The sequence below is a fragment of the Myxocyprinus asiaticus genome, chromosome 27, assembly GCF_019703515.2.
Source record: "Myxocyprinus asiaticus isolate MX2 ecotype Aquarium Trade chromosome 27, UBuf_Myxa_2, whole genome shotgun sequence".
NCBI classification, from domain to species: domain Eukaryota; kingdom Metazoa; phylum Chordata; class Actinopteri; order Cypriniformes; family Catostomidae; genus Myxocyprinus; species Myxocyprinus asiaticus.
In genome coordinates this window covers 42,900,207-42,924,456 of record NC_059370.1, presented here as the reverse complement: position 1 = coordinate 42,924,456, position 24,250 = coordinate 42,900,207, and the positions used below count along the sequence as shown (strand labels likewise).

The 24,250-nt window shown below is 37.5% G+C and overlaps 1 protein-coding gene and 1 pseudogene across 1 annotated transcript; one reads left to right on the top strand and one right to left on the bottom strand.

Annotated features, from left to right (window-relative positions):
- Positions 1-449: 449 nt before the first annotated feature.
- LOC127418088 (Bardet-Biedl syndrome 12 protein homolog) overlaps positions 450-24,250 on the bottom strand; it is a 28,097-nt pseudogene continuing 4,296 nt past the window's right edge.
- Positions 8,876-14,685, top strand: LOC127418118 (uncharacterized). The gene is made up of 5 exons (XM_051658514.1): positions 8,876-8,972; positions 10,504-10,659; positions 11,371-11,499; positions 13,201-13,338; positions 13,571-14,685. Exons 1-5 carry the CDS (start codon positions 8,970-8,972, stop codon positions 13,658-13,660), a joined length of 516 nt encoding a protein of 171 aa, XP_051514474.1. The 5' UTR covers positions 8,876-8,969; the 3' UTR covers positions 13,661-14,685.

Sequence of the window (24,250 nt, the reverse complement as noted above, 5' to 3'; positions counted from 1 at the left end):
TTAATCCAGGATGAACTTCAAAGACATTAGTCATTAATCTTACAGTTACCTATCTTAAACCATTACCTACACTGCACACAAATAGCCAGAGGGGAACTGGCCCCCACAGTGAGTCTGGTTTCTCCCAATGTTATTTTTCTCCATTAACCAACATCTTATGGAGTTTTGTGTTCCTTGCCACAGTCGTTTTTGGCTTGCTCACTGGGGTTCAAAATACAATTACTATTTAATTATTTTTATACTCAATTTACAATCATATTTAATTAAACTACACAATGATGACTTTAAGACTTTATAGTTATTACAGTTTCATTTTCTGTTAATGCATGATTTTCTGTAAAGCTGCTTTGAAATGATGTGTGTTGAGAAAAGCGCAATACAAATAAAATGACTTGACATGAGGGTTAGGGTCACAAACATGCTCTCTGAAAATGCTTTATGATTCTGCATTTATTTAAATGTATTTGTTTAAATTGGCCCAAACAACAGATAGAGAATAAAATAACGAATATTTTCAATCACTTTAATTATTTTTCTTCATTTACAAATTGAAAACGTTTATAAATTACACAAATCTTAACTATAATTTAACATTTCCAATGACAAAAAAGTAGTATCATAAAAAATATGCATCCAACTGCATAGCTGCATTCAAAACACATATAAATTCTAAATGTTAAATGGTTAGTTCACCCAAAACTTAAACTTTTCTCATCATTTACTCACCCTCATGCCATCCCAGATGTGTATGACTTTCTTTTTTCTGCAAACGAAGAGTTATAGAAGAATATCTCAGCTCTGTAGGTCCATACAATACAAGTGAAAGGTGACCAAAATTTGAAGCATCAAAAATCCTATAAATCAGCATAAAAGTAATCCATTGGTTTAATCCATGTCTTCAGAAGGATATGACAGGTGTGGGTAAGAAACAGATCAATATTTAATTTTGCCCAGTAGGTGGTGATCTGCATGAAGAATGTGAATCATGAAAAAAAAGAAGAATATTGTGAAAATAAATGTGAAGATTTATAGTAAAAAGGACTTGATCTGTTTCTCACCCACACCTATAGTATCACTTCAGAAGATATGGATTAAACCACCGGAGTCTTAAGGATTAGTTTTGTGTTGCCTTTATGTCCTTTTGGAGCTTCAAAGTTCTGTCCACCATTCACTTGCATTGTATGGACCTACAGAGCTGAAATATTCTTCTATAAATCTTCATTCGTGTTCTGCAAAAGAAAAGTCATACACATCTGGGATGGCATGAGGGTGAGTAAATGATGAGAAAATTTCCTTTTTGGGTGAACTATCACTTTAACTATGCTTTTTATAGTTACAAAATGCCTAAAATTACATACATTCACACGTGATTGCATGGCAGATCTCACAGACACATTAGCTCATTGTAAACATTTTCTCCTTCATCGATGCCCGTGATAATCTCAGTGTCGGACTGAAGAACTAGAAACACCAGATCTAGAGCTCTCCTCCAGGCTTCAAATTTCATTGTCATGTTATCATACACACCGACCACACCCGTCTCCACCTCCATCGCTGCTATACAGCCTGTAATTGTCGGTGTTTTCAGAGAGGCCCATAATATTTCAGTACAAACGGGTTTGTCCTCATTACGGAGTCTCAGCTGACCTGCAATTGCCGTCTAAGCCCCTGCTTTAGAAGACACCGTCGCGCTATTGAGCATCAATGTGGAAATGTAGTCCATCCAGGATCTGGCCATCAACTGCAGCACAATCTTCCCGTATAGGATCTCCATGCCTGTCTGTGTGGATTTACGAAGCTGATGGATGCATAGAAGTTCAGTAGCCCCGCCTCCAGGCAGCAACTTCCGATCTGTGACCGCCTGGTGCAGCCGATGGGCGCAGCTACAAAACTGATCCTCCATAGTTTGCAGTTTTGCACGTACGGAGCTGGTTATGACCGCAGTGACCAGAGATGTGCTTGCAGTCACAATGCTGACAGCGACTGATTAATTTTTCCCAAGGTGGTTGCCGAGTTCTCTCCACCGACTGACTTTGACACCTCGGCCCACACATCGTTCGTTGAGCTGTGTTACATAAGAAATGGGGATGCCCCTGTGGTCAAGGTAAAGTCCTTCAGAACTGCGGTCCTCACACCTTCAATAACCAAGATGCTGCCACTAATGCATTGGTCTTTGAGGCCATGCCGCTCACAAGGACAATATTTATGCCTAGTTTATGAAGTGTTTGTAATGTATTTTCAATCCAACACTCTTCCAAACTAAACTCTGTCATGTTAGCATAATCTGTGGTGTGTAGGACGTCTGCAGGACTGTTGTAGCCCACATGGCGATAATTCTCACTCCAATCGCCATTCACCAAGGCGATATTTAACGGCTGAGCCTGAAGATGCTGGATCACACTGTATCGTTCGGCCGATAGCAACACAACATATCAAGGTTGTACGCACGAGTGCTCCTCCAATAGGCCTGGAACTGGGCATGTGACAAGTTTTTGGATAACAAAAGCCTTGTTTTGATAGTTATCCGTGCTGTTTGTAGTCTGCAACTTGCAAGCGTTCAAGACTAAATTCATGGAGGCCTCACATCCGTGGTTAATGGCTTGCGCTATTCGAGTTATGTCTAAGTTTTTCGAGACATGAGTGTGTGAATTTGGGTCTTCAGGTTGTATTTCATGTAAACCGAAGTGTCTACTGTGTTTGAGTGTTATCCTGAGATTTTGAGGGAGCTTTCGTTGCATGCACAACATCTTGAGGTCTTTGGCCGTGGTTGGAGGTGAACTAGGTTTGTCCACCTTGCAGGAAACCTCTTCTAAACATACAGCCAACCGCCAGCATGCCTCCAAACACACTTCCAGTCCTTTGGTCATGGCTGTTTTGATGTGTGACACAGTTATTCCTCTGTGTAGACACTCCAGTGCTACTCTACTCCAGATTCCGGCCAGAAATACCAGGGTTCCTGTTCCAGAGCAGAAGATCTTCCACTGGGCCTGTACCGTCTCATGTAGCAGCTGTCCAACGGAGCAGTCCAGCTCCATTTGCTCAAGCAAACGTGAACAGGATCTGACCAGCGCCACATTAGATGAACTTCAGATGCTTGTTGGGGCCCAGAAAGGCATAAGCAGTGGCTGCTATGGCTTCTAACTGCTGGAGTCCAATGTGCCGACGATGACCCACGGAGGCCACTCCAGCTATGGACATCTGTGAAACAGGAATAAAGAGACATAGTATTCATATTGCTACTAATAAAGTAGGCTTTTAGCTGATGTTTTTATCCAAAATTTTATTTTTGCAGTACAGGGACATAACAAGGACACAACAGTAATAGTTCATAGATTATGGAGACTTGGAATATTGCCCTACTTCTCCATTGGATTAATTGCTTCTGCTCGTATTATTCTCATTTGTTAGTGGCTTTGGATAAAATACCTGCTAAATAAATCAAAGAAAATGCAAATGAATCATTCAGAGCTTTAATACAGTATAGAGCACAGTTCATTTAATCTATGTATAGTGCAACAGCATCTTTACATTACTATTTTCTTTGTCCATGAAAATGAATTTTTAGATCTTTAAAATAATTTAGATCTGATTATTTTATCCAGAGGGACTGTGACTGTAAAAAGCATACTGGTAATTGCTTTGGATAAAAGTGTCTGCTAGATGACATCATGATATTTAACATTGCCTATAAGTAATAACTATATATACTGTATATGGATGACAAATGGGAAATAACAGTTTCGATCCACATATGTAGGGCAATTTTAACTTGCTAATTAACTGAAAGCAATTAGTTTGTTGTAACTAAAAACACCTCAATAGAATGTCAGCTGGAAAAAAACACTATGTATTAAAATAAAAAAAGCAGGTTACAGTGAGGCACTTACAATGGAAGTGAATAGGGCCAATCCGTACACGTTAAAACCAGTGGCGTGGGCCAGGGTGGGCCTGGACCCACCCAAACTAGACCCAGGCCCACAGAATATTAGAGACTTTTTGTGACTTCAATTACATATATTTATAAAATAGTTAAAAAATGCATCAATTTGGGGGGGCCTGGGTAGCTCAGTGGTAAAAGATGCTGGCTACCACCCCTGGAGCTCACCAACTCGCTAGCTCAAATCCCAGGGCTTGCTGAGTGACTCCAGCCAGGTCTCCTAAGCAACCAAATTGGCCCGGTTGCTAGGGAGGGTAGAGTCACATGGGGTAACCTCCACGTGATCACTATAATGTGGTTCGTTCTCAGTGGGGCGCGTGGTGAGTTGAGCGTGGATGGCGTGAAGCCTCCACACGCGTTATGTCTCCGTGGCAACGTGCTCAACAAGCCACGTGATAAGATGCACGTGTTGACAGTCTCAGACGCGGAGGCAGCTGGGATTTGTCCTCCGCCACCCAGATTGAGGCAAATCACTACACAACCACGAGGACTTAAAAGCACATTGGGAATTGGGCATTCCAAATTGGGTGAAAAAGGGGAAAAATCCCCCCCAAAAAATACTTTTTAAAAATGCATAAATTCTGCTTTCTGAAGGTGTGAAAGAACTGTTTGAATGCACCGCCATTCTGTTGCTAAGGAAAATTTGGAGAGAAAACATTTGGCCCATCCATTTTTATTGAGGCCCACCCAAAAGTAATTTCCTGGCTACGCCCTTGGTTAAAACACACACTGTTTCAAAAGTATAGTCACAAGATGTAAATATTATATGTATTACATGATTTCAGTGTGATAAAATTGTTTACTTACCACATCTATGTGAAGTTATATCCAATTTTACAACTTGGTTGCAAAGACGACGCAACGCCAGAAAACGCAGTAATTTTTTCCCACTAAAATAGCATAGAACGGAGATTTATTTTCGCACTAAATTCATACTAATATGTTTAATGTTTACGACTTGTGGCTATGCTTTTGAAACAGTGTATATTTTAGTGTTTATGGACTGGCCCCATTCACTTCCATTGTAAGTTAATCATTTTTGAAGTAACAGTTGTTGTTGTTTTTTTAATGTACGAGGGTCGAGTAGAAATTATTTATTGTGGTCATCAACATTATGCCACAAATGCTGTCAGATTGTACTTAACCTAGGGTGACCAGATGTCCCCGTTTTCTGGGGACAGTCCCGGTTTTTAGTGGTCTGTCCCTGACTAGAGCTGCCCCCGGAAATGTCCCCATTTTTCCCGAGCATTCAAAACAGCCCGCATAGTGAATTACATTACATGAAACTTAGCCCGAACAGCAAAGCCTACCGTGTGCTGTTTATTTTGACCAACAGAGGGGGCTGCTCGCTATAGCAGCTTTTCATTCGTCTTCCTTTACTGATTACTTGGTCGGGCCAGTTTTTCCATTAAGAACTGGACCAGACAATTGAAGAGAATTATCATCATTGTTATAAGCTTCAAAGTAAGGCACATACTAGCTATTTATGTTATAAAGTTATATTGCTATGTATTCGATGCAGGATTGTATTGAAAGTTTGGCCTTCATAATGCTAGAATTCCCACAGAAACTATAACATGCTGGCTAAAAGTAGTCAAATTAATCCCTGCAGATGAACAATAAATATCAATAATTTTATCTTTAATCAGTGTGTGTTGTGTATATCAGCACTATCGGCCCACCATCCCCTCTCCCTCCCTCTCGCACTAGTAATAATTACACGCCAACTAAAGAAAGCGCCTTCTCACATATTTGCTCATTTGTTGTTTTAACATATATCCGAAATAAATTTCAAAGAAGAATATGACATTAATGACATGGAAAAATAAATACAAATATATAATAAAATATCTGCAAAGAAATGTACAGTTAGTCAGTACATCACAGCATAGATTACATTATGCCTTGTAGAGGAACAAGTGAGTGAAATGGAGCACCATAATGCATAAGACTTGATCAAAATAAAAGGTGGAAATTAAGAAAAACAGGTGCATATGAGATACACAAACAGTTAGGTAAAATAATATTATAATAATAATACTTATTATTATTATTAGACCACTAAAATGATCAACTTTACCTCCAACTTTTACTACAGTATTAAATAGACCATGATACACCACACCGTAAAAATTATTTCCATGATGTGTTAACTTTATATTTTTGGCCAAATCAACTTAGATTCACTAATGTGTTCAGATAACATAAGAATTTGTGTTTTTGAGTAAACTAATGGCACATATATAATGTAAAAAAAATATATACACACACACTGGTGGCCAAACGTTTGGAATAATGTACAGATTTTGCTCTTATGGAAAGAAATTGGTACTTTTATTCACCAAAGTGGCATTCAACTGATCACAACGTATAGTCAGGACATTAATAATGTGAAAAATTACTATTACAATAAAAAAGAAAAATTAAAAAAAATGTTCAGAACTTCTTAAACTACTTCAAAGAGTTCTCATCAAAAAATCCTCCACATGCAGCAATGACAGCTTTGCAGATCCTTGTTATTCTAGCTGTCAGTTTGTCCAGATACTCAGGTGACATTTCACCCCACACTTCCTGTAGCACTTGCCATAGATGTGTCTGTCTTGTCGGGCACTTCTCACGCACCTTACAGTCTAGCTGATCCCACAAAAGCTCAATGGGGTTAAGATCCATAACACTCTTTTCCAATTATCTGTTGTCCAATGTCTGTGTTTCTTTGTCCATTCGAACCTTTTCTTTTTGTTTTTCTGTTTCAAAAGTGGCTTTTTCTTTGCAATTCTTCCCATAAGGCCTGCACCCCTGAGTCTTCTCTTTACTGTTGTACATGAAACTGGTGTTGAGCGGGTAGAATTCAATGAAGCTGTCAGCTGAGGACATGTGAGGCGTCTATTTCTCAAACTAGAGACTCTGATGTACTTATCCTCTTGTTTAGTTGTACATCTGGTCTTCCACATCTCTTTCTGTCCTTGTTAGAGCCAGTTGTCCTTTGTCTTTGAAGACTGTGGTGTACACTTTTGTATGAAATCTTCAGTTTTATGGCAGTTTCAAGCATTGTATAGCCTTCATTCCTCAAAACAATGATTGACTGATGGGTTTCTAAAGAAAGCGGTTTCTTTTTTTTGCCATTTTTGACCTAATATTGACCTTAAGACATGCCAGTCTATTGCATACTGTGGCAACTCAAAAACAAACACAAAGACAATGTTAAGCTTCATTTAATGAACCAAATATCTTTCAGCTGTGTTTGATATAATGGCAAGTGATTTTCTAGAACCAAATGATCAATTTAGCATGATTATATTGAAGGATAAGGTGTTGGAGTGATGGCTGCTGTCTAGATTTGATCAAAAATGACTTTTTTCAAATAGTGATGGTGCTGTTTTTACATCAGTAATGTCCTGACTATAGTTTGTGATCAGTTGAATGACACTTTGGTGAATTAAAGTACCAATTTCTTTCCGAAACAGCAAAATCTGTACATTATTCCAAACTTTTGTCTGCCAGTGTGTGTTTGTGTGTGTGTGTATATATATATATATATATATATATATATATATATATATACACACACACACACACATATATATATATATATATATATATATATATATATATATATATATATACAGTTGAAGTCAGAAGTTTACATACACCTTAGCCAAATACATTTAAACTCAGTTTTTCACAATTCCTTACATTTAATCGTAGAAAACATTCCCTGTCTTAGGTCAGTTAGGATCACTATATTTTAAGAATGTGAAATGTCAGAATAATAGTAGAGAGAATGATTTGTGTAACTACATTTATTTGTGTTGGTTTTAGTATTTATTTTCTCTGAATGTGCATGAGTTATGTTTCCTTTTTGTAAAGCACTTTGGTCAACATGTGTTGTTTTTAAATATGCTATAGAAATAAATGTGATTGAATGATTGGTTTATTTCAGCTTTTATTTCTTTCATCACATTCCCAGTGGGTCAGAAGTTTACATACACTTTGTTAATATTTGGTAGCATTTCCTTTAAATTGTTTAACTTGGGTCAAATGTTTTGGGTAGCCTTCCACAAGCTTCTCACAATAATCCCATCTGGTTCCTAAGCAGTTACCAGGGTGATACTCAAAAGGCTCCTTGCCTGCCTGAGTCAAATGAGTCAGCCCAGAAGTGTCTACGATGTTCTGGTGCGGAGATGTGTGTTTTGTTACTTGGTTGCTAGGGTAATCCCATCTGTTTGCTAGGCAGTTACCAGGGTGATAATAAGAAGGCTGCTTGCTGTCTTGAGTCATGCAAGCCAACAATGAAGTCTCTACAACATTCTGATCAGGAGATATCCATCAAAGCTCTCTCTCTTCCAAATTTTAATGGAAGTCAATGGGTTTTGGTTGCTAGAGTGTGCTAAATAATGACAGACAGATATAGAGAGACAGACAGACAAGGGAAAAAATGCATATAGCTTGAAAGCTCTAGGAGGACTTAGTGTTAGAAATTTTAGTCTCAGAAGAAGAAGAAGAATATTAAGTTTAAATAGTAGATCAGTAGGTTGGCTCTTTCAAGCCAACCTAATAAACATATAGCTAAAACGCACTACTGAAAGTACAGTGGCATGTCTGTGTCAATACAGTCGTAAAACAATACAGCGAGAAATATCTTACTACCCAGCTAGCTTTAACCAAACTGTAGGCATGAAAACGCAATATTTTGCGTGTCCTTTGGATCAAATTTCAAACACAACAAAAACACAATCGCTATAATCTACAAACCTTTACTGTGCAGATGCGTTTAGTATTCACGAAGGGTCATGCTTCCAAATACGCATGCGCGATACACTACAACAACGTTGATAAGAGACGGGTGCTACCTACTGCTCATCGTGATTGGTCAAATCCATTAAGACGCAGAGCAACTACACCTTCTATTGGATAGATCTGTTGTCACTCCGTAAAACGCCCCGCCCACACAGTGACAGCCTTTCTGTACTCTTGTTTACTAACGTTTCGAGTAAATTGCGAAGCTTTGTTTGATTCTGTTGATATTTTCGAGATGGTAAGTGCACTTTGTGGTTACTTTTGAAAGTTCCTGAAGTAATTTGTGTCAATAGACACTTTAGAAGAGGTTAATACGCTTTAGTCTGAGCTGGTAGCTTGTTGGGTTATTGTTATGGAAACCAGTAAAGAGTCTCACGAGCTTGATTGGTAAAAGGCAAAAATAATCTGCTTCTTTTTTATAGATGATAATATATAATCCAATTCTAGAGGTAAACAGCTACACAAACAAGTGTTATACTTTAAAGTAAACGTTTTCCTGAAGTGTAATAATAATAAAGGATTAAACTGAAATTTAATTTGTGCGTTTGTGTGTGTGTTTGTGTGCGGGAGTGTGTTTGTATGTGTTTGTTTGTGTGTGCGCGAGTGAGAGTTTGTGTGTGTGTTTGTGTGTGCGCGAGTGAGAGTTTGTGTGTGTGTGTCCGCGAGTGAGAGTTTGTGTGTGTGTTTGTGTGTGCGCGAGTGAGAGTTTGTGTGTGTGTGTGTGTGTGTATGTGTGCGCGCGAGTGAGAGTTTGTGTGTGTGTGTGTGTGTGTGCGCGAGTGAGAGTTTGTGTGAGTGAGTGTGTGCGCGAGTGAGAGTTTGTGTGTGTGTGTGTGTGTGTATGTGTGCGCGCGAGTGAGAGTTTGTGTGTGTGTGTGTGATGTGTGTGCGCGAGTGAGAGTTTGTGTGTGTGTGTGTGCGCGCGAGTGAGAGTTTGTGTGAGTGAGTGTGTGCGCGAGTGAGAGTTTGTGTGTGTGTGAGTGTGTGTGTGTGTGAGTGTGTGCGCGAGTGAGAGTTTGTGTGTGTGTGCGCGCGCGAGTGAGAGTTTGTGTGTGTGTGCGCGAGTGAGAGTTTGTGTGTGTGTGTGAGTGTGTGCGCGAGTGAGAGTTTGTGTGAGTGAGAGTTTGTGTGTATGTTTGTGAGTGTGTGTGTTTGTGTGTGCGTTTGTGTGTGCGTGTGTGATTATGAGTAATCCAGTTTTTAGATTATAGATTAATAAATAACATACTTAACACACATTACCATTTAATTAGCCTGTGTTCTGGTCACTCATATCTTGTGTTTAATGAAAAAAAAAAAGATCTATACATATTTTGTACAAGAATAAAAATTCTTCCAGTTTTATAAATACTAAATGCATTTATTATGTACATAGCACATTTCTAAAGAAAAAATAGAAATACGTTTTTGAAAATAATCTAAGATGTGTGATAGTAGTCATTTGAAAATAGATCAATGTTATTTATGTCTTGGGATCCAGCAATTCATTTCTGTCCTCGGTATAGGACCTTTTATATAGTTATCAAATGTTTGTGCATTTGATTTTAGAGATTAATGTGAATCAAATTTAGTATAACACATAATGACATTTAATTGGCATGTGTTTAGGCATTTAATATTTATACTGTCATTATGTCATGTGATTACCTCAAGACAAACCTCAAAAAATGTACAAAACATAACACATTTAATGTAACTGGTGGAAGTGTGGCTGATAAGTCTCTATTTGTTGCTTTCTTATTCTCTCTCTTCCTGCTGTGATATTTAAGGCGTCCAGCATCAGGAAACCCAGTGCCACGGCCACCCAGCGGAAGAGAACGGGTCCCAAACCAGAGCTGACAGAGGAGCAGAAACAGGAGATCAGAGAGGCTTTCGATCTGTTTGACACAGACGGGTCAGGAACTATAGATGTGAAGGAACTGAAGGTAAAGAGGAGAAAACCTACAGCCTGTTCTGTCCTGTCAGCTGTTATTATAACATCTGGATGTTAGCTATTATCAGTAAAAAGCACAGCAATTTGAAAGTAAATGATCATAAAAGATTTAGTGAGTAAATCTTGGAATGACCTAATCTTAGAAAATCCCAGCTCAGTGAGAAAACTTATCCCTTACTTACTGCTAGCTATTGAAATAAACATGGCTCTCATGTTACATGCATAATATATACATAATGTATTATTCACTACTACTAGTTAAAAGTTTGGACTCACCTACTCATTATTTATTAGTACTACTCTTTCCCACATTTTAGAGTAACAATATAGCCATTAAAATAATGATATAACACAAACGGAAGTATTGTCTTTTTTTACTGACCAAAAAGTGAAACACATCAAAATTATCTAACATGTTAGCTTCTTCAAAGTCGCCACTCTTTGTCTAGATTACACCTCTGCATCCCAAGATGCTTTCTGAACAGTATTGAAGGAGTTTCCATGTATGCTGGACACTTGTTGACTGCTTGTCCTTCACTCTCAGTCTCCGCTCCAACTAATCCATTAAAAAGAAGTTTTAATTTAAAAAAAAAGATATTTATATGTAAAACTCATTTCAAGAATTTAAGAATAAGTCTTATGACTGATCAGACTAATGACTGGTAGTGTAAATACTAATGGAGTAATTGACTTGTTGCCGTAGGTTGCTATGCGAGCTTTGGGCTTTGAACCAAAGAAAGAAGAGATAAAGAAGATGATTGCTGATATTGATAAAGAAGGATCGGGTGCCATCAACTTCAGTGATTTCCTTTCTATGATGACACAGAAAATGGTGAGTCTGCAAGGCAAATGATAAGATAAGCATAACCAAAACCAATCAGTCAAAATAATCTGACCATTTTAGCACAACAAAGTGTTTTCATGGAGTATAACATCAGTAAGATTCCGTTCATTTTGTCACATTTATTTGATGGGAACACATGAGACTGCGGTTTGAGCTGTACTCTGCAAAGATAGAAATGCTATACCGCTTATAGCACTCAATGTGGCTTAATGTTGATTTCCACCAAAAATCATTTTTGGTTATTTTAACAAAAGCAAAGATCGAGTTTACAGTGAGGCACTTACAGTGGAAGTCAGTGGGGCCAATTTTTGAAGAGTATATTATAATTTTATATAATCACTTGCACTAATACTTGTGTTAAAACTCATGTATTATTTGAGCTGTAAAGTTGTTTAAATCGTTTTACAGTTTTACAGTGTTACGTTAACACACACATCGTTTATGTCTTGTGGCTATACTTTTAAAACAGTGAGTATTTTGGGGCCTGGGTAGCTCAGCGAGTATTGACGCTGACTACCACCCCTGGAGTCGCGAGTTCAAATGGCGTGCTGAGTGACTCCAGCCAGGTCTTCTAAGCAACCAAATTGGCCCGGTTGCTAGGGAGGGTAGAGTCACATGAGGTAACCTCCTCGTGGTCACGATTAGTGGTTCTCGCTCTCAGTGGGGCGCGTGGTAAGTTGTGCGTGGATTGCGGAGAATAGCATGAGCCTCCACATGCTGTGAGTCTCCGCAGTGTCATGCACAACGAGTCACGTGATAAGATGCGCGGATTGACGGTCTCAGAAGCGGAGGCAACTGAGACTTGTCCTCCGCCACCCGGATTGAGGTGAGTAACCGCGCCACCACGAGGACCTACTAAGTAGTGGGAATTGGGCATTCCACATCGGGGAGATAAGGGGATAAAAAAAAAACAAATAAACAGTGAGTATTTTAATGTTACAAAATTGGCCCCCATTCACTTCCATTGTAAGTCCCTCAACTTAACCCCAATTTTTGCTTTAATTTTTTAAGAAAAAGAGGGATGAGTCAATTTTTTTGTGGTAATCAATATTAGGCCACAAATGCTGTCAGTGGAGCTTAACTAGTTTTGAACCTGGAATATTCCTTTAAGTGCTATTGTTAGACACAATGCAAAGTATAGTTGTTTACAGTTGCCAAGCAGCGTCTGTTTTACACATAAGGGCTTATCCAATCAGATTTTAGAGTCGGAACTATCCATTTTAAAATGAGACTTACTGTTTGGAATCTTGTTTTTAATTAAAGTGTCACATAATGTGAAACTGTTTTTGCACTGATTCCAGACATATCATTAATTTGCATTAAGATAATTAAATAAAAAGAGAAAATAATCAAATGAGATGACGTGCTTTTAATTGTAAAAGTATTTATTACATTGGCTTATTCAATTACAGGCTTTAAAACACTTATTTTGATATATATATATACATATATGTATATATGTATGTATATATATATATATATATATATATATATATATATATATATATATATGTATGTATATATGTATATGTAAATGTTTTTTTCTTTCTTTTTTTTTTCTCTCTGAAGTACCCATATTGTTACTGATATAAAAGTACTCGTACGGTGATATAAGAATTTGGTCAAACCGCCCACCCCTACTGCATATCTTTGTAAGTTTAGCTGTATGTGATTTATCTTTCACAACAGAGCGAGAAAGACTCCAAAGAAGAGATCTTGAAAGCTTTCAGACTTTTCGATGATGACTGCACAGGCAAAATCTCTTTCAAAAACCTCAAGCGAGTGGCCAAAGAGCTTGGGGAAAATCTCACAGATGAAGAGCTACAGGTGTGTCTGCTTACTTCAGATGCCAAATGTGGGGAATTCCACAGAAAATTGATGTTTCTCTTTGTAAACACATGAATAATCCACGTGTCTCGGTATAAACTAGCTGGTTAGTGGGTTGTAGATTATGATCTGATAAGATGTCCCATATTACGGAGGAACAGCTGACACCTTTTGGAAATACTGCAGTGTAACAACATGTTGTTTTAACATGATTGTGTTTCCCTTTTCGCAGGAAATGATAGACGAGGCCGATAGAGATGGTGACGGTGAGATTAATGAGCAGGAGTTTTTAAGGATAATGAAAAAGACCAGTCTATACTGAATCTCTCTCTCTCTCTCTTATTGGTCACTAAAACCATTATAATGTATATATAAACCTCTTAAAGGACTTGAAATGTTGTTTTGTGTTGCTTTATTTTTTCACAGCTGAATAAATATTTTAATCTATACATATTTTGTACAATATTATAATAATAAAATATATGTACACTACAAAAAATGTCTGTAATAATAATGGTAAAAAAAAATGTAAACTGCTACATTAAAAAGACGTTAATCGGTTAACATTAACATACAGAGTAAAAAATTATATATAACAAGACAATACATGTAATTTTACGTAAGTGATTTTACCATATGATTAATGGTAAACATGTATATTGTGTTTAACATGAAAATACATGTACTTTTTACGGTAAACTATTGTTAAAATGACTGTAAAAAACAATAGGTGTTCCCAGAAGTCCCTGCATGACCCAACACATTTCATTATATGTGAATAGTTATGTTTCTTCATATGTACTGTACGTTGGGGTGTTCTGTGTTATATTTTATGTAATTTAGTTAATGTTTATTGCATTATTTTAGTGTCACGTGTGTTTGTTTCTACATGGGAACAGTGCCGGTCCTAGTCTTTTGGGGGACCCTGTCTGTATGTTTGCAACACTACTTATAATGTCTTTGACAGAATGGGGGCCCCCTGGCGGATCGGGAACCCTAAGCAACTTGCTTAGTTTGCCTATAGGGAGGACCAGCACTGCATGTGTATTCATTATTTTTCCTGGAAGTGCCACTCTTGATGAACTTTAAGTCACGTTGGCTAAATTCACACCACAGTTGAATGTGGCCCAGATCTGACTTTTTGTTCAAATCTGATTTTTTTGTTGTTGTTTTGTTATGTTGTTCACATGACATTTTAAAAGTAGCCCATATCAGACACCGGTCTGAACAGCCGACACTCCTAAACTGACCCGCATGCGTGTAGCACTCCTTGAGCATGCGTATCGCAAACTCAGGCATGATCATCATTGTAGTATGAATAATGAATTAAATTATAATAAAATAGGACACATGGCTATCTGATAATAAGTCTGCGAGTGATGAGAAAGACCGTTGATGGATGAAGTGTTTTTATGTAGTCATTTGCCTTCGTATGGTGGAATTTAAATAATCATCGAAGTTCAAATGTAATCCTACCTACAGGCGAAACACCATAAAATCGAAAAACAGCAGGAAAAACGGCATTACATACAGTATACGTAAAGTAAAAAGAGTTATCTTTGTTTCATAAAATTCTGAAGAAATGGTGTTCGCACACCCACTAATTTATCGTTAATGTGCAAACAGGCTTCGCTTAGTTCGCCTACAAATGATGATAAAATGCAGTGGCGTTTTTGTTCTGCCAAGGTGTTCGTTTAGTGATATTTCTCCTGTTCGCTCACATCTCTGAAGTTCTTGACCCAAGAGAACTCGGCTGGTCGAAGAGCGCTGATGATCGGTTAAAACTATTCGTGAGTGTGGTTTGGACGTGACGCTTTTTATTTACAATCGCGCGTACCAGCTGAGGAGTTGTAAGCTAGGTTACTGTCGTTAAAATTGATAACTTTGAACCCGTCACTCAGAGATTGTGCGTAAGTATACTTTTTTTACATGATTTGCAACACAGACTCTACAAAGAGAGCATGGCCAGGACAAATGAGTGGAGAGAGATTTGAGTTTTTAAAAGTGAAAGGGGCCATAAGTTTAATAAAGCAAAGAAGAGACACGGCGCTAAAAGCGGTGGTCCACGGAGAGAAAAACCTGCATTATTGGCTTTACTTGTGGCTGGAACAGTAGGTTAAACACCGTGGCATCACCCTAAACAAAGTCATTTTAAAACGACGTCACGCGTAGTATAAACGGCGGCTTCGTTCACTTAGGGTGCTTTAGTTCGTTCAGGAGGAAAAAGTTTGGCTCCCAAGTAAAAACCAGGCTTTATATAGGCCAGCTGCGCACCTAAAGGGGTGAGGCTCAAACACCATAGCCAATCTCAGGATTGGCGTTATCATACAAGGACTTCAACTTAGTCATCGGAAGGAATTCCCCTATAGCGATTCTCGCAATGTCGAGTGAACTGAATCGAAAGGGAAACCTCATTACATACAGCATATGTAAGGTGAGAAGAGTTATCCAAATATTTAAAGGTGCACTAAGTTCTTGTTCATGTTGTCTTAGACTTACACTGACACCTAGTGGCCTGGATGCAGCATCATTCAAACGCAATAGATTTCAGTTACTATTGCGTTTGTAAAAATTCACAATTCACAGTCAGCCATGGTTACTTTAATCAATAAGTGAAAGTGTCAAATAACAGGAGGGTTACTGAGATTAAGCAAGTAGTATTCAGCTGGTCATGTGATTTTATCATGGCAGCCCCCATGTGCGGACCCTCTCCATGTACTGTAGCATAAAACAGCTTTTATTAGGTTACTGATATGACTGGAGTCTTCGTTTTAATGTGAGTGCTCATGATTTCCTACATATGTTTCAAAATTACAATCTTTTTCTTAAGGAGTATAGCTTTATTAATGAGGAAAAGATGAGGGGGCCTGGGTAGCTCAGCGAGTATTTTTCTGGTGCAGAGATATGTTTTGTTACTTGGTTGCTAGGGTGAGCTCATCTGGTTGCTAGGTATTTACTAGGGTGATACTAAAAAGGCTCCTTGGGGGGCCTGGGAAGCTCAGCGAGTATTGACGCTGACTACCACAGCTGGAGTCGCGAGTTTGAATCCAGGGCGTGCTGAGTGTCTCCAGCCAGGTCTCCTAAGCAACCAAATTGGCCCAGTTGCTAGGGAGGGTAGAGTCACATGGGGTAACCTCCTCATGGTCGCTATAATGTGGTTCTCGCTCTCGGTGGGGCACGTGGTGAGTTGTGCGTGGATGCCTTGGAGAATAGCGCGAAGCCTCCACACGCTATGACTCCACGGTAACGCACTCAACAGGCCATGTGATAAGATGCGCAAATTGACGGTCTCAGATGCGGAGGCAGCTGAGATTCGTCCTCTGCCACCCGGATTGAGGCGAGTCACTACGCCACCATGAGGACTTAGAGCGCATTGGGAATTGGGCATTCCAAATTGGGGAGAAAAAAAAAATGGAGGGAAAAAATGACTGAGTGCACCTTTAACGTGCAAACGAATCGCTGAACCCAACTGTTGAAGCCTATACTTTTATTTTCTTTCCTTAATAAGAAACTGAATGCATTAACTAGACAGATATGACTCGCACTTAAAAGTTTTAATACATAACAGGCGTATATACGCTGGAAATCAAACATGTAAATGATGATTATTTTCACAATTTAGATGAATAACTGAATAATGGCAGGCAAATCAAATAAAAGAATCCCAGTCAAAGAGATTCATCTGAAAGGTAAACTTATTCTATGAATTATACTGTGCAGGCCTATGAATATATACATATAAAGACACCCATATTTTTAATTGAAGGCATGTCATAATAGCAATACTATGAATATTGATTGAATTCCACTCAATTAGCCTGTTAGGTTATAAAGAATAGAGATGTTTGAAATGTACATCTAATGCATGGAAGTATGCAACAATAACCCCCTAAAGTTAATAATTATTAAACTGAATAATAATGACACCAGAAACAACCTTCTGCCCCAATCTTGAGTGGAGGGGAATATGTTTTACTCAAAATATCTAAATATTTTACTGTGTCCACAGATCCCCCATTAACAAATAGACTTAGAAACTTTTCTAAAAAAATTAGATCTTATAACCTCAAAACTGTTTGGATGGAATAAATCTCTCAAATGTTGATATTCAGATGAAATACCAAGATTAAGAGGAGCACAGACATTCAATAAAGGTGCTGAGATGAGATTTAGTGCCATCTATGGTCAAGAGAAAATGTTAAGTTGAGAGGGTCATCTTACCCCCAGGGGGCATCTTCCCCATTCTTCCCCTACTTTTCCAAATAAGACATTTGGACACTTTGAGGTTCTCAAACATTGGTGGAACACGTCCATAGTTAATGTTCTGAATATATATACACATATATATATATATATATATATATATACACACACACACCTGTATATACATAGTACAAACAGTAGTTAATGTCACTGCTTTGGCATCTTGTAACCCCAAACAAATGACCAAAATCTGTAAAAGACAGCATGTTTAAAATTGCATTATTATCATAGGAGTCATTCTGAAAAACTGCTTTTAATGTTAGCAACTTGTGCACCTTCAAAACACTTTTAAAGCATTTATGACCCAACCATGCACATTTTTAAAAACTGGATGTTTAGTAGAGTCAGTAGTAGAGATTTGAAGGAGTGTTGATGTTTGATGACATCTGTGATGCTGGTATGTCACTTTAGTTAACAGCAAGTCAAATTTATTGCCATTCTTGACATAGTCAAAACTGATTTCTAGGAATAATTATTCTTGTAGTTATGAATGAGATGAAACTGAAATGTAGCTTCTCTGGATTAACAGTGTGAAATGTAACAAGGGGATTTTCAGCAAGCAATGCGTTTCAACATGGCACCTCTTATGGGCAAAATCTGACCATTTGGGTCTTCAGTGTAAAACACAGGATTTAGCAATAAGTATCATACCCTAACGTTTTCTTGACATCAGAGGATACCATCATATTGAAGCACAGCTTTTACAGTATGTGGGTGTTTCTTCAACTTCGGCACTTTTAGCAATGTTGATTTCTGGGATGTAAAGGCTCTTTAAAATGTTTTTTTTATATATATATGGTCTACTTACAATGTCCAACAGTGTATGTACATGCATCACAGAAGATTTATGTTATTTTTCCCACCACAGTGGGCATTGAGAGGATATTACTTCACATCAGAGGGGGAGATAGAGATAAGAAATTGTTACAGAGGGATTTTTGAATTGAAATCTTTAACTCCAAGTGGGATGAATGAAGAGATGGACCTTTCCTGTTTTTTTTTATAAATGTTTCTTGTCATTAATTTGGCTTATTTGTTCTGTTATTTTTCTAGTCTTGTAATTTAAGATCTGTCACTTTAGGAGATTGTTGTCAATGCATTAAGTCCAGCTGGTCACAGTCTCCAATTAAATACCTACAATATGGGTGAACAGTTGCTTCAGCTTTTGAGTATTGAAGAAAGCGATGTGCTGAAACATTTACTCCTGTCAGTAAATTGTCTCATCATTTTCTCACCCTTATGCCATCCCAGATGTGTATGACTCACTTTCTTCTGCTGAACACAAACGAAGATTTTTAGAAGAATATCTCAACTCTGTAGGTCTGTACAATGCAAGTGAATGGAGACCAGAACTCAGAAGGTCCAAAAATGACATAAAGGAAACATAAAAGTAATCCATAAGACTCCAGTGGTTTAACCCATGTCTTCTGAAGAGATATGATAGATATGGGTGAGAAACAGATCAATATTTAAGTCAATTTTGCTATAAATCTCCTCCTTTGACCAGCCCAAACCAGTAGATGGCTAATTGTGAAAGTCACTTCCACACCAAAATGTTGAAGTGAAAGTGAAAGTGGAGATTTATAATAAAAAAGGACTTTAATATTGATCTGTTTCTCACTCACACCTATCATATCGCTTTAAAAGACATGGATTAAACCACTGGAGTCATATGGATTACTTCTATGCTGCCTTATGTACTTTTCTGAGCTTCAAAGTTTTGGTCACCATTCACTTGCATTGTATGGACCTACTGAGCTGAAATATTCTTCTACAAAACCTCCATTTATGTTCTGCAGAAGAAAGAAAGTCAAACACATCTGGGATGGCATGAGGGTGAGTAAATGATGGGAGAACTTCTGGTGAACTATCCCTTTAAGAGTCAATTTTGTTTAAATTGTCCTCACAAATATAGGTAAACCCAAGATTCACATTTGAGCCAAATGATTTCTTAAAATCTAAAAGCTTCTGTAAGGGTTAAGGCCATGATTAGGGTGTAGAACATAAAGTTATCTTAATTTTAAAAAACAGTGCAAAACTCGACATGGCAATGTTCTCAACTTTCCCAGAATTTGCTAATCCAGTGCATTTCTTGGCTGTTTTTAAGGTGTACTGGGAGGTTGCTAATGTGTTGCTAGGCAGTTGCTTACTGCCCTGAATAAGAGCCCATCCCAAGTGTTTATCATGTTCTGGGCTGCGTTTCCCAAAAGCATTGTAAGTCTAAGTATATCGTAGAAACCATTGGCGCCAGTGGTCTCCACGATCAACTTAAGCTTGTAATGCTTTTGGGAAACGCAGCCCTGGTCCCCTGACCAATTTTTATTGTAAATCTCTGGTATTTTTTCATCTGTCCGCCGAAAATCATGCACCATTTATTTATGTCCATAGCAAAAACAGTGCAGGGTAATTTTCATGCTGAAGTTTAATACCTGGGGTTAGGGGTTTTGAAAAAATCCCTAATTCTAAATCTGAGCAATATTAACATTGATGCTTGCCTTATAGCAAAGACTTTTTGCCTTTTGTTTTATCGAAAAATTATTTTTTATTATTATGATAGGGTCAGTTTTCTGCAGCCTCTGCATTTGTCTGTAGTAATTATAAATTGCTTTATTGAAAAACAAAAGCAGTCTAAGGTACGGGTACATCTATTAATATAGCTAGGCAAACGAGTGTCGTCTCCTTGCAAACGGCCTGTGAGAGCAGAAAGATTCAAGACCATCATTCTAGCATTATGACTCAGCCACTGTGAGAGAAATTAATAAGACATTAATGAAATGACTGAGTGCAAACCCCGATGACTAAGGCGTCAGTAAAAGTGATTTTGCTCTTGATGTTTAAAATTGAAGCCACTGCACAACCCGACTAATATAGGACAAAGAACCTTCACCGAGATATACCGTTTATCGCCGCAAATATGACATTTTCCATAAGTCAAAAATAATTAGAAGTGCAACCTGCAGACTGATACCTGTGTTATAAACAGGATTTTAGTCACTGTTATTTTTCCGAGCTCTCTGCGATCTACAGAGGCGTTGGCGGATCGGCCTACATCGAGGTGAAAGTTTGTTTACAAGTTTCAGAAACTAAAAATTCTCAATGGAAAGTAGGAAATGGTAAAATGATGTGCGTCAAGGTGTCGAAATTTCATCGCTGCCTCCATGTCCAACTGTCCGCCTGCTATTTTTAGAGTCTTAATAATCCACTTTAACAGCTTTGACGGCTTAAACTTTTTATCTTCATGGTTTATCTTCAACTGCACCAGACTAATGTAGTTTCTCTGAAACCAAAACTATAAGGTTGTCATAAGAAAAAAGTTTTTCCCCCAAAATTGTGGAACTGTTATAGTCACAGAAAGTCTGTTATTGTCTGTTTTGCACTTTAACTTGAGACGAGTTAAAACATGTCATGTTGAAACATTCATCATATCCAACATTTATACACTTACCAAAAAGTACCAAAAAGTACCAAGATACAGTGATGTTTTTTGCACACAGTGCAATGGTAGAATCGTGGCTTTTGGACATTTACCATGGTAATACAGTACCATTCGATTTTGACACACCTTGGAGTGCAATATAAATACCATGGTATATGGTACCTTTACAAAAAAGGTGATATTGGGATATTTTTAGGACAAACTGGGTCCGTATTCTCAAAGATTCTTATCTTACCACTAGCAGTTCTCCAAAGAGTTCCTAGCTAAGAGTTTTTTCTTACAGTTTTTCTCAATCGCTTTGGCTCATTGATCATTTTCTAAACTGTAAGTGCAATTGTCACAACTGTTTTATGGGACATCACAACTCTATTGCATGTCTGCAAAATGTAGTAACTCACCCAAAACATTTAATTCATGCTTCAAAACCTACAGAAGTTATTGTGTCAGTAAATCAGACAATGCCACCAAAATGAAATGTTGTTTTGTCATCGTGTGAGCCATACTGGTCAAAATGTTTTTTCACCATGGCAGTCAACCCTGGAAATGTTTGTTATATACATATTTCATTTTTGTTGTACTTTTTTGTTGACACTGACTGCTTACTGTACTATACAAGAATGTCAGTTTTGTGTAGCTGAATGCTATTGTGTATCACACTAAGCTTTATAGAGACCGATTTCAACAGTAGGTAAAAGTTTACTGGGAAAAGAGGAAATACTGTACAGTACTGTAGTACACAGAAAAAGGATATGCACATTTGTATGCATACAGAAAATGTATTTTTGTAGCAATGTGTTACATGTACACAGAAAATTCACATTTGCATGTCCACATTTCTTATATGTAAAGTCATATATAGTGAACAGAACATTTCCACAAAATGACATTAATGCAAAAAATTAAATTAAAATTTTTAAAATTAAATTAAATTAAAAATAAATAAATAAAATGTCATAGATATTTATGGATATACATGTATGTCTGACAGATTTTGATAACTGAATGGATCATTTTGCATGTGATGGCTCACACAATGAAAGAATGTTTAGAAGTTGTGAAGAGTATGACAGTTTCACTGCGAATCAACTTTGATCAGCAAGCCATGTGCATTTAATTATTGAGCAAATTGTAGACAATTGTACTTACTCTTTTGCACACGTGCCAAAACACGTGCAATTTGCTTAAATTAATAAGAAATTCAAATCTGGGGTGAACAAGAAACTAACTGTTCAGAGATTTGAACTTATTGTTTTGAAAAAAAAAAATAATTCTCATTCGAGAATTGAGCCAAAGCGATTGAGAAAAACTGTAAATGCTAAGAGCAAGTTTTACTAAGGAAATCTTAATGTAAGAGTAAGGCGGAGTTGACCTCGTTGCTATGGATGACGTCACATTTTATGAGCGAGCTCTTTTAAATCGCCCAAAGCGATTGGTAGACAGGGAAGCGCAAATTCCTTATAGACAGATAGCAAATATAATATATGATATGATATAATAAGATAGATAGATAGATACTTTTAGCATTAAAATGCTTCATGAATTACTCTTAGATGAAAATTTTAAAGTCCTAAGATTTGAAGTGACATCCACCAATTTTTTAGATTCTAAATTCCCACGTTTGGACCTACACTGACAGCCAAAAGTTTGGGATAATGTACAGATTTTGATGTTTCTGGAAGGAAATTGGTACTTTAATTCACCGAAGTGTCATTCAACTGATCACAAACTATAGTCAGGACATTACTGATGTACAAAACAGCACCATCACTATTTGAAAAAAGTCATTTTTGATCAAATCTAGACAGCAGCCATCACTCCAACACCTTATCCTTGAGTAATCATGATAAATTGATTATTTGATACTAGAAAATCACTTGTCATTATATCAAACACAGCTGAAAGATATTTGGTTCATTAAATGAAGCTTAACATTGTCTTTGTTTTTGTTTTTGAGTTGCCACAGTATGCAATAGACTGGCATGTCTTAAGGTCAATATTAGGTCAAAAATGGCAAAAAAGAAACAGCTTTCTTTAGAAACCCATCAGTCAATCATTGTTTTGAGGAATGAAGGCTATACAATGCTTGAAACTGCCATAAAACTGAAGATTTCATACAAAGGTGTACACTACAGTCTTCAAAGACAAAGGACAACTGGCTCTAACAAGGACAGAAAGAGATGTGGAAGACCAGATGTACAACTAAACAAGAGGATAAGTACATCAGAGTCTCTAGTTTGAGAAATAGACGCCTCACATGTCCTCAGCTGACAGCTTCATTGAATTCTACCCGCTCAACACCAGTTTCATGTACAACAGTAAAGAGAAGACTCAGGAGTGCAGGCCTTATGGGAAGAATTGCAAAGAAAAAGCCACTTTTGAAACAGAAACACAAAAAGAAAAGGTTCGAGTGGACAAAGAAACACAGACATTGGACAACAGATAATTGGAAAAGAGTGTTCTGGATCTTAACCCCATTGAGCTTTTGTGGGATCAGCTAGACTGTAAGGTGCGTGAGAAGTGCCCGACAAGACAGACACATCTATGGCAAGTGCTACAGGAAGTGTGGGGTGAAATGTCACCTGAGTATCTGGACAAACTGACAGCTAGAATAACAAGGATCTGCAAAGCTGTCATTGCTGCACATGGAGGATTTTCTGATGAGAACTCTTTGAAGTAGTTTAAGAAGTTCTGAACATTTTGTTCAAATTGTAATAGTAATTTTTCATGTTATTAATGTCCTGACTATACATTGTGATCAGTTGAATGCCACTTTGGTGAATAAAAGTACCAATTTCTATCCATAAGATAAAACAATGACTTTTATTCACTTTCACACAAATCACGAGTAGTACAGCAGATATTTAGCTTAAAAACACTTACTTTTCACTCTGTTCCTCACACAATGCTATCTTATAACATCTAAACACTTTCACTATAGTGCATGACTTGTAAGACGATACATTTTAACGTATGTATACTGAAGAGCACGTGAGTCGACACATGAGTTGCTTCAGTAATTGTGTTTTTCATCTCACATTTGCTTTTAATGACACTATTGGTTAGGTTTAGGTTTAGGTTTAGGGTAGGGAGGTCGGTTTTGTTGATTTAAAACCCGATAGAGCATTAACCTTAAAAACCTCATCTGTTTGGGAGAACATTTAACTCGCTTTTAGCGCCACTCAGTGGACATTTCACCTCGGAACTGCTGCAATA